The following is a 12,252-nucleotide window of genomic DNA, read 5'->3' on the forward strand; positions in this document are numbered from 1 at the left end:
ATAATGAATTCATTTCCAGTACATTAGAGCATTTCTTTATGTACATATTTTATTTATGTAATTATTTATTTTAGATTTTTTACTGATACATGATAGATGTACATCTTTTCAGGGTATAGCTGATAATTTGATATATTCATATAATATGTAAATATTAAATCAGAGTAATTAGGATACTCATCATCCTATAATTTATCTTTTTTTATGCTAGAAACATTAAATTAGTCTCTTCTATCTATTTTGAATTTATGGACATGTTATAAATGCAAATGCCTTCTCTGAATATAAAACATTTTATTCTTTGAGCATGTCTGTATGTATGTGTATGTGTGCATGCATGGCTGGAATGAGTTTTGATATCTTTACTTTATAATTATTTATGCTCAGTACTCATAATCAATAAATAGTGATAATCTAGTTAAAAATGAATCTCTTAGTGATAGCAAATGCACTTTTGGAAGAAAGTCTGTTGGCTATGTAATTCCTCCTCCCCAGTTTTTCAGGCTTCAGATACCAAATAAACACATGTAAAGTAAGTTAATTAGGTAGTGTATCAGAAATGTCATATTAGTCATTCAAAGAGGAATATACAGTTACAAAACTTTTCATAATGATTTATACAAATAAACACTAGTAATCAATCATTTTTCAAATCATATGATGTTTAACTTTTAATACCAACAATGTTATTCTGTTAACTTCCACATGATGCTGTCAAAGTATCTCAAAGACATGATTTTGATTCAAGATTTAGAGCTCACCTTTTGCTTGCTTTGAACCCATTTATTATACAAATGCGGTCATTTTTGGTTTCCCAGGACTGACAAACACAATTTGGGGGATAGTTCTTACCGTAATTGCAGGTCCAGCAAAAGCCAAGCTAAGCAACATGAGGAATGGAATTGCCTCCTGGGTTGGTTCAATATATGGCATGCTAAGACTCCGGTCATAGCAGCTAAATCCAGAGTGTACAGGTTTGAAGACATCCGTGAGTTCGAGGAAATAGAGGCTAACCACCGATGATGCCAAGATAGGCAACTAAGAATGAAGGACAAAGAAGATCAATTTATTCTACCTGGTATACAGGCCATACCTAGAAAACAAGTGGCTTTCTCTCCTTCTCTCACTATTCCTCTCTAATTCCAGAGTTAAGACTTATTCGTAAGTACTATTGCTTCTACCTTCAACATGGATTCCAATTCACTCACCTTAGTCATAGCCTGCTATGAGTCTATGTCAATCCCAACCTTGTAACTGGTGCTACACATCCACTCCTACCCTCTCACTGTACCCATCCATTTTCCCACAGCATTCCAAGGGGTCTTGTAAAAGTATTTCAGATTAGATGGGTCAACATCACTAATAATCAGAAAAACGCAAATAAAAACCACAATGAGATACCACTTCATGCCATTCAGAATGGTTATTGTTAAAAAGCAAGGAAACAGTAGATGCTGGTGAGGCTGTGAAGAAACAGAAACGCTTTTACACTGTTGGTGGGAATGTAAATTAATTCAACCACTGTGGAAGACAGTGTGGCAATTCCTCAAGGATCTAGAACCAGAAATACCATTTGATCCAGCTATCCCATTACTGGATATAGACCCAAAGGAATAGAAATCATTCTACTATAAAGACACATGCACATGTATGTTTATTGCAGCACCATTTACAATAGCAAAGACATGGAACTAACCCAAATGGCCATCAATGATAGGCTGGAAAAAAAATGCGGTACATATATACCATGGAATACTATGCAGGCATAAAAAGGAATGAGATCACGTCCTTTAAAGAGGTATGGATGAAGCTGGAAGACATCATCCTCAGCAAACTAACACAGGAACAGAAAAGCAAACACCACATGTTCTCATTCATAACTGGGAGTTGAACATTGAGAACACATGGACACAGAGAGTAGAACAGCACACACCGGGGCCTGTTGCAGGGTGGGGGTTGAGGGGAGGGAACTTAGAGGACAGGTCAATAGATGTGGCAAACCACCATGGCACACGTATACTTATGTAACAAACCTGCATGTTCTGTACATGTATCCTGTTTTTTTAAGAAGAAATAAAAAAAACAAAAACAAACAAACAACCACCACCAAAAATATTTCAGATTGCATCACTCCCTATCTGAATCACTATAGTGGTTCCCACGCAACTTGAATAAAATGCAAATGTCATCCCATGCAACGCAAGTTTCTTCACGCTTTGGCTTTTGATTCTTCTTGTACCACATTTTCACTACACCTTAGCCCCCTGCCCACTGCAATCCAATGGGTTTCTATTCTTTTTCTGTAATAGTCAAATTCATTTCTGCCCAGGGTCCTTTGCACTTGCTGTTTCTTCTTCCTTTTGTGCTGTTTTTCTGGCTCTTTACACACTGGATTCTTTTTATCATTTAATGACGCCTTCCTGCACTCTCTACTCAAGGTAGCTCTTGATCCATCCATCACTCTCTGCTTTATTATCTTGCTTGGCATTTTTTCATGGCACTTATCATTAACTGAAATTACCTTGCCAATTTAATATTTTATTTATATTTTTCATCTCTTCCAGTTTCCCACTGAAATAAGTGCTCTATGAAGTGAGAGTCTTCCAGTGTTATTTATAAGTCCTGGCACTTAGTAGGCAGGGAATACATCATTTAATAATTTAAGGAAGGAATCAATACTTGATGATAATTAACTAAATGAATAAATGAGTAAACCTTAATTTATTACAGTAACTAGACTAGAGTTACCAGATTTAGCTAATAAAAATACAGGTTACCCAGTGAAATCAGAATTTCAGATAGCAATGAATAATTTTTAGTGTAAGTATACCCCATGCAATATTTGAGAGATACTTACATTAAAAATTATTCATTGTTTTTCTGAAAATCCTAACTTCACTAGGTGTCATCTCTTTAGTCTCCCTAAACTAGGCACAGTGTACTTTCTAGGCTTTGTGTACCCTTTTTGTGTTCAATTATTTACTCATTCAACCTATGATGTGCCAGGCACTATGTAGGTGCTAGATACAATATATTGAACAAGAGATAGACTCGGCCATCGAGGAGTGTAGGCTTAGTGAGAGACCTGTTTAATACTTAAATGTATTTATATGGATGTAAGTGGAAATTTCAATAATGTGTTAAAGAGAAAATATCACGAATGCTTAACCTAATGCCAGACCTGCCGGAATCTGAAAATGTGGACATATAGGACTTATATAGCATTCAAAGAATTGCTTAGTTTAAGGCTTTGTTCCTTTGGAGGATATAATATTTATTTAAGCAAATAGCCAATGTTTTTGATAAAGACAATGTTAACTACCCATGATTTCTGATTGTTTAGTTTTAAAAAATAATTATTTTTTATTTTTAGAAGACAACATTATGCCTTCTATTCCCAAGAGGTCTTTTTTGTAATGAGGAAATAATACGGTTTATTGGAAAAAATAGAAATATGTAGTGATTAATCTGGCATTATTTTTCTGTTTTTCGGATGGACGCTTTGCAGAGAACAAAAAGTATATCAAAAACATTTATTTTTTTCTTATCGACTATTATTTGATCACTTCAAATATCTCACCATGCCTCCTCAGCACTTCCCTCTCCTATGGTGCAGGAATAGTAGCTTTCAGTCTTGACCAATAAATCAGCACTTCATAGTGCATGCACATTATTGAAATATCCACTTAAATCCATATAAATATATTTAAGTATCAATTTAACAAAAACTTCACATAGTGCTTACTATGTGCCAATTTTCTGTTTTACGAATTTTAGTTAATTTGACTCATACGTTTTAAATTCATTTAACTTAAAACTTTCTATTGTGACATAAGACAGTTGCTGTCAATATCCTCATTTTGCAGGTGGATAAGCAGTTACTGATAGTAAGTGACAGATGTGGATTTTGAATCTATGAATTCTAGTTCCAAAGTCAACAATATCTGGAATAAACACTTTGTAAATGTTATTAAGTATTGTTATTGTTGTAAGTAAAAACAATAATATATTCATCAAACGTCACTTTTCTCATGAAGCTTTACTCGATAACACCTTTTAAGAGTAATTTCCTCACTCTTAATTCCCTAGTACTTCTTTTTAGGACATGTTTACCCACTGCTCTTTTTTATCTCCTATAAATTAGGTCTAGTCTTTTGCGTTGCTTCCCAAACTAAAGTCTCCTTAAGGCAGAGGCCTAATTGTACTGATTTCTATGTTGCCACTAATATACATTATTGTGCCTTCCAAATATATATGCACATATCTCTATACATACATATATGCTACATTAACACATGAATTAATTTGTCACTAATATTATGTATTAGTCCTTTCAGCCAATAGCCTTTCTGAAACTGACAATTTTTCCAATTATATCATTTTCCATATATGTATTAATATCTTCTATATTTCTATAGAAGCATGTTTTAAGACCTTCATTTGTTTTCAAAATAAGAATCATTTTTTCTTTTTAATGTTTATTTCTCTGTCTTTTTTTACAAAAAGCATCTTTTATTCTGTTCCTTGCATCATTTTGTTTTTAATGAAGAGTTATTTGTGTAAAATCTTCATTATATTCGTTGTATTTTGGAAATAAGTAATTTTATGCATGGTATTCCCATACTTTACTACCCAGTGTAATGAATTAAATGACAATGCTTATTTCTAACATAACTGTCTTCAGAGTTTTTTTTTTTTATCTTTTGAAATGCTCAACAACAGATTTTTTTTCAGTGTAAGAAATTTAACAGACGGTATGTGTCAATTTTGGCATACATAGAGAATTGATATGCACATAATAAAATTACACAGACTTGTTTTGATTGCATTGAAAATGGGATTTTGAAAATGAGATTTAAAAATATTTTAAAAAGTCTATATAGCCAAGCACTACAAATTTTATTCTCTAGTCATGATATAGCTTCCAAAAAGGTGAACCAAAAAAATGTAACCAAGCTATTTTTATGCAGCAACAGAGAGGAGGGAAATTACCTGAGGATTAGGAAAGCAGTTTTCAAAAAGAAAAGATTGATTCTTATAATTACCATCTGCTAAGGAACTTGTGAGTGAAAATAATAGAGCAATTTTTAAGAAAAATTGTAACTGTTTTAGAGAATAGGGCAAACAAAAGAAAAGTGCTTCAAAAGACCACATTTGCTAGATAATATTGATTTTCCGATGTTAACCTTAAAAAGACAAATCTAGATTATATATCCATTTTAGTGAAACATTTTATGAAATCTATCATGACATTTAATCTAGATCAGATAGCTTACTTGCTTTTAGCATGATTATAATAAGGACAAGCTTTACTTTTCACTGGGGAGAGTTCACTTTGCTCTTATCCTAGGGCAATACAGATCAGTTCCATTCTTTGCCTTCCTCATACCCATCATGAATTCAGAGTCCTATAAGATCCTCTTGAACTGGTTGCAGCCATAGTCACAAAGGGCCAATTAATATATATGCTATTGGTGGCTCATTCATTTATTCATTCAACAAATATCTTTGAGAGCCTGTCAGCCCCAGACCTTGTTCTAGGTCCCGGGAATTCAGTTGTGATAAAACAAAATCTTTGTTCCCATGAATATTTCGTTCTAGTTGAGGAAGGCAGGTAAAACATATATATCACATATATATTATATCTGGTATTATATATTATATCAGAGATATATATTATATCAGATATATATTATATCAGATTTATACTAAAATATATAATATATAATATATATCAGAAAGAACACATACTATAAACAAGAGGGCTGTAATTAAGTGCCTGAATTCCTATTTTAGATCAAGGAAGACCTATCTAAGTAGGTGCCATTTAAGCAGAGACTTGAAAGGGCAAGAAAGAACTAACCATATAAAAACCAGGTAAAAAGCATAATCAAATGGAGGAATGATACAAACTGAAGTCAGAGAGGTAGATTTGGGACCAAACTTTGCAGAGACTGAAGTACAAGGAGGAAGTTAGAATTTTATTTAAAGTAGGATCAGACACCCTCTGGAGAGTTCAAGCAGAGGTGTAATATGATTCGAAATGTCTTTTACAAAGATCACTGGTTGTTGGATTGAGAATGGTCACAGTGGGCCAAAAGTAGGAATAGGGTAAAAATTTAGAAAGCTGTTCAAAACTCAACAAATATTCATTGAATACCTAGGAGGTGCCAGGTACTTCTCTAAGTGTAATGAATGTAGCAGTAAACCAAACAGAGAAAACTCACAGAGCTTACATTCTAGTGGATGCATGGCAATGGCAGAAATCCAGGAAAGGTGAGGCAGCATGTACTAGAGTTTAGTACTGGAGATACAAATAAATTGGCAGATTATTGATATAGTTTTGGTGATAGATATGACAGAACTTGTTTATGGCTTGATCAATGAAGAAGATAATAAAAGTTGATCTCAAAGATGGGGTTTGAGCAATTAGGCCAGTGGAGTCATTCGCGGGGATGGGGAGAAGTTTGGATGGGAAGAATAGAAGATTCTGTTTTGAAAATATTAAAACTGATATGTCTCTTAGTTATTAAAACAAGATGTCGCTTTGGAGCTAACAGGAGAGGCCAAGGCTGGAGGCATAAAGCTGCAAATTATTGGTACAAAATCCTCACTTTTGGAGAACAAACACTAGCATGAGACATTTGAAAGTTAAATTATTTTAGTTTTGACATAAGTAATGTCACAAAATCAAAGAAAATAATTGTGCATATTCATGCCAATCATATGCAAGAGCTAGTCTCAGAGAAAAAGGAAGATTTTAATATTAATAACACATTTAAAATGAGAGGCTTGGAACCAACTTGATAAATACCCCCAAATCATATAAAATATAAAATTTGAAACATTAATACAATATATTGAAATTCAATTCAAACTGGAAAAAACACTAGCAGATCAAGGCAATTGTGTTAAAGCCTGTAGCCATGAAGAAGGTTGTCACAGGTCAACACACACGTGGTGAGGGACTTTAGTGGTATTCTGTAATATTTTTGCCTTGTAACTAATACAGATTAGTATTTTCTTCAAATATTGATAATAATAATAATAACAATACTAGGCTTTATGGCATATAAAACTATCTTCACTCTAAGTATAGCATATTCAGATTGGCTGCAAAGAACTTCAAAAATACAGATTATGAAAACATACTAACATTTGAAGTGTCATTAAGGGAAAGAATTGGTCAGAATGAGTCTGTAACATTACTCAAGGTCTAGAAATCTAAACTAATTTTTACACATGAAACATATGTGGCTTGTATGACATGAATAGATACAAATTGAAACAGGGCAGTGTGATTGAGGGAAACCAGTGCTGGCCTTAGAACCAGGAGAATCCATTTTCTCCCATTTATTCTGCCAGCTTTTGGGATTTGGGAAAGTCACTTAACCTTTCTGGGCTTCATTTGTTATCAGTGAAATGAGAGGCTTTTTACGTTGCCATCTAATACTGAAATGCTCCATGTACTGTCATGAATTAAGAATTGTTTCTCTCATTTCTTTCACACTGTCACTGCCTTATATAAAACATGAGGGCTTAAAAAAAAAATCTGTACTCTCTTCATAATTTGTTTCATCCTCCGCAATGCTTCCAAACCAATTTTCCCAGAATTCACACCTCATCACACATTTAATGGTGCCCCACTAATAACAAAATAAAGTGCAAATTTTTTAGAATGATATTTCTGACTTTTTATAACATGGCCTTGATCTGATTTTCTTGCTTAATTTTGCTTTCCACCCACTCTCCCAAACCAGAAAGACAGCCCATGTTCCCATTATATTTACATTTCAAAAAGACACGTTCTAGTCTCTGCTTCACATTACAGTTCCACATTTATTTCTCATAAAAATTATACTTATCTTTTCAGGTTGAGACAATATAATTTTTTTTCCTCTGAAACCTTCCCCATGCGCTCCACTCAGAATTGAAGGCTCCATCTCACATACCTTATATATAACATAATTGAAGGACCTTTTAGTCTGGCTTTGATTATATTTATTTATATATTACCAGCCCTTGCCTTAAGATCAAGTACTCAAAAGTGATACCTTTGCAATTCACCCAGTGCTTTGAATGTTTTAGGTGTCCAGTAAATGTTCACTGAATTTAGTTGAAAGAAATTAGGAAATTATGATTAAGGGAACAAAACACATAGACAATTTCTGAGAAACACACAGCACGTGTTGAGGATTTAAGTGCCAGATACTAGTTAAGTTTAAAAGATTGCTACAATCAATCTACACTGTATAAAGTGTCTATCAGTATCTCCAAATTGCAAATGGAAAAACTGAGGCAGAAATAGGTTACATAATTGGTGCAATAGCTACAGAACTCCCAAGTGGGAACATCCAGATTCCTACCTAGGTGTCTATGTTGGGAAACATGCTCAAAATTCTTTGCTCATGGAACTCAACTGGCTTTCCTCCTTCACACCGCTAAGATAGCTGCAATTCCCATGTGGAGAGAGGGTGTCTTAGGGGAAAGGTGCGGTTTGAAAAAGGCCATTCTGTTTCTTTTAATTCTTATTACTTTTAAGCACGTTCTCTGCTCACTTATTCCTTATCACCCAAACATGAAAATTGCTTTGTTTCAATCTGAGATCTATCTTTTCTAGAACTCCTCTCAGTTTCAGTAGAATTTATTAGGTATGTACTCAGACCTAAAAAGCAAAGGACATTTACTGAGTTTTTATTTAGACGTTTCCTCCTAATTATCTGATTTAATTCTTATAACCTCCTTGGGATTCTCAAGATAAATTTAAGAAAAGGACCATGCCCCAGATAAGTAAAATAGCCTGCCTAGCTTCTAAGGCCAGTAATTGAAACCTGGTCTGTTAAATTCCTGGAAGCATGTACCGCCATGTACCCTGCTGCCATTCTACCACATGTCACCATCTGGCACTAGTCTAGTGCTTTTCAGGAAAGGATAGCCCCAGGCTTCAGTGAGATTGCCAGTTTAAAGGACACAAGGCGAGAGATGGCCATGTGTCAAGGGGTTTCAAAGGCAACAACAGTGAAGGGGTGGCAGGCACTTTCAAATCACAGTCTCACTGATGTGGTGCCCTCAGGTCCTGAAGGTTCTTCCTTGTGCAGTTTCTTTGAAGTCATTTGTATTATTTTCGTTTTGGGAATATCTTTAGAGCATTTAATTGTATTTTGGATATGATCTGCTTGTGTTTTCACTTTTGTCTTCCCTAGTGAATGATTTCGAATGTAAAGTATCAGAAAGTATGCACACTTAAGGTTCCAGATGTTTTCCTGCTTTTAGTGCTTCCTTTGGATCACTTTCTCTGACTGTACAGCAATATCCTGTACAGGATGAATGCCTGATCATAGCAATTGTCATATTGGATGGTGGTTGTTCCTCTCCTATTCGACGACAGAATCCTTGAGAGCAGACAAATTGTATTTTTAATTTCTTTATCCCTTTATTGCACACCGAGGACACCCAGTCAGGACATACTAGGTATCCTCAGTGCACAATGAACTAATACATATGTGGATGATTTGAAGAGAGTGCCAAATGTTGAGACGTTCTTGCAGTATGGTTAAGAAAATACCCCCATTTAAAAGATCTTCATTTACTTCTACCACAAGAAAATGCTTTCTATTTTGAATTTATAGTTTTCTAATAATTTTTTAGGATTAAAAAATACAAGAAACTTAAATTGGATCCTCCATAGAAATGACAATTAATAGAGAACAGCTACCTTTTCTAATATATGTATTAGATTGAATGGGAAAAATCTGTTCTATGTTTTTATACCTGAATATGAAACCACATCTTTACAGCTCTAAAAGGACCAGTTACAATCACTCAATGATTTAACAGTAAAGTCAAAAATAATGATAAACGGTTGTTTTATTACCTGAATATTGATCTAGCATTAGGCTTGGGTAGTAGGTTTTGTAATCACCAGTCTTAACCTCAGGTAGTGAAGATTTGGTCTTCTTACATAATTAGACACTGAAGTATGTGCATTGTCTTGGTAAGCATTTTATTCTTTAAACCAAATTAGAGACTAAGACCTGAGGCTGAGGATCTGTATTTCAATTGTTAAAAGTAATTGCTTTTAAATCCTTTCTCCCAGCTATAATTTCTCTTCCCTTGTAACATACAGTGGACGTTAAAAATTGGGTAATAATAGTAATTTAATGCTACTAATATTTGACAGGTACCATTTAAAGTACTTTATATGTTTGAATTAATGCAATCTTCACAACACCTTTTTGATGAAGGTACTATTATTACTGCCATCTTACATATGAGGGAACTGAGATTACGTGATTTGTACAAGGTTATCGTGTAAGATTCCATGATTTGTATAAGGTTATACAGCTTTTTAGCTGGATTACAAACTCAAGAAATCTGGTTTTCCAGTTCATGTTTGTGATTATTGTACATACTACCTCTTCCCAGAAGCTTCTATTATGGACCTATAGCTTTCCAAAGACACCGAGAAAAAACAAAAATAAAGAAATGAGAATATCTCTCTTTATATATTGTTAATGCTACTCTATAATGTCTAGTGTGTGATATTGTACATATTCTTGATGTCCTCTAAAAAAGGTAAGGTCTTAATATACTTAGATTAAATAGTGTTTTCACTCTTAGTGGGATTGTTTTATTCATCCAGAGAAAGCATATAGATGTTCACATTATCTGACAAAGGAAAGATATAGTGCAAACAAAACAAGAGTTTAGGGGAAAAAGGCCATTGTAATAATGTCAGGCAAATGTGGTGTAACTAAAACTGCTCCTTGAGCGATCTTCAAAAGTCATGGAGCATGTATATTATGAAAAGACTGTGCATGGGTTTCAATTTTTTGCACCAAAATGAGTTCATATTCACTCATAACATGTCTGAAAAGGATCTAGTTTGAAGCACCAAGAAGGATAAGATATCAGTTTAAAAAGATCCCCTATCAGAGCAACATGAATTCTGCTAAAATTGAAGCAAGAACATTCATCAAATTTATGATGAAGCTTTGGTAGAAGAAAGGCAAAATCATCGATACTTTACAGAAGGTTTATAAATACAAGAAATCAGTGGAAAAAGATGATGTTGACGATGAATTTCACAACATCAGATCATCCACATCAATTTGCAAAAAAAAACATTTGTCTTGTTCATAACCTAATTGAAGAGGACTGACTATTAAGAGCACAAACAATATCCAACAATATAGACCTCTCACTTGGTTCAGCTTATACAGTTCTGACTGAAATATTAAAGTTTAGCAAACTTTCCATTCAGTGGGTACCAAAGCAAATGTGGCTAGATTGGCTGCAGACGAGAGCAGAGCTTTCAATGGAATTTTTTAAACAAGTAGGATCAAAGTTCTGAAGCATTTCTTCAAAGAACTGTAACAAGTGATGAAACATGATTTTACTAGTATGATCCTGAAAATAGAGCCCAATCAAAACAATGACTACCAAGATGGGAAAGTGATCCTGCCCAAGCAAAAGTGGACTGGTTAAGAGCAAAAGTTATGGCAACATCGTTTTGGGACGCTCAAGACATTTTGCTTGTTCCCCTTCTGGAGGGTCAAAGAATAGTAACATCTGTTTATTATGAGAGTGTTTTGAGAAAGTTAGCCAAAGCTTTAGCAGAAAAATGCCCAGGAAAGCTTTGCTAGAGAGTTCTTCTCCACCAATGCTCATCCCTCTCATCAAACAAGGGCAACTTTTTGAGAGTGTCAGTGGGAAATCATTAGGCATCCACTTCACAGTCCTAATTTGGCTTATTCTGACTGTTTTCTAATCTTAAGAAATCTTTCAAAGGCACCCATTTTTCTTCAGTTGTTAATGTAAAAAAGACTACAATAACATGGTCAAATTCCCAGGACCATCAGTTCTTTAGGAATGGACTAAATGGCTTTTATCATTGCTTATAAAAGTGTCTTAAACTTGATAGAGCTTATGTTGAGAAATAAAGTTTATATTTTTTATTTTATCTTTTAATTTCATTTTATCTATGAACTTTTAGATGTCCCCTTGTATTTGAGTTGTAGCTGAGTTATAAGAGAAGCAAATTTCTGATTTTGAGATCTAGATTGACATGTAATCTTAACGTTATATACAAAGGAATGATTGAATTAAAGACCATCAGTGTTTCAAAATTAATTATGTTTTTACAATGTTTATTAAAATAAGGTATCAATTTTGTTATTAAACCATTTTACTTAAACATGAAAGTTCATGTTTTCTGTTATAATTATTCATTTTATTTAACAAATACTTTTT

General features: G+C 33.9%; 1 protein-coding gene across 1 annotated transcript in view; it reads right to left on the reverse strand.

The window, feature by feature from the left end:
* The window catches only part of PLPPR4 (phospholipid phosphatase related 4), a 42,841-nt gene that overhangs the window by 20,099 nt on the left and 10,490 nt on the right, over positions 1–12,252 (reverse strand). The window contains exon 2 of the mRNA XM_012458465.2: positions 853–1,038. Within this exon, the coding sequence (XP_012313888.1) occupies positions 853–1,038 (186 nt within the window). The remainder of the gene's footprint in view (positions 1–852; positions 1,039–12,252) is intronic.

Source organism: Aotus nancymaae, unplaced genomic scaffold (genome assembly GCF_030222135.1).
Source record: "Aotus nancymaae isolate 86718 unplaced genomic scaffold, 86718_ANA_hifiasm-v0.15.2.pri h1tg000103l, whole genome shotgun sequence".
Classification (NCBI taxonomy): Eukaryota; Metazoa; Chordata; class Mammalia; order Primates; family Aotidae; genus Aotus; species Aotus nancymaae.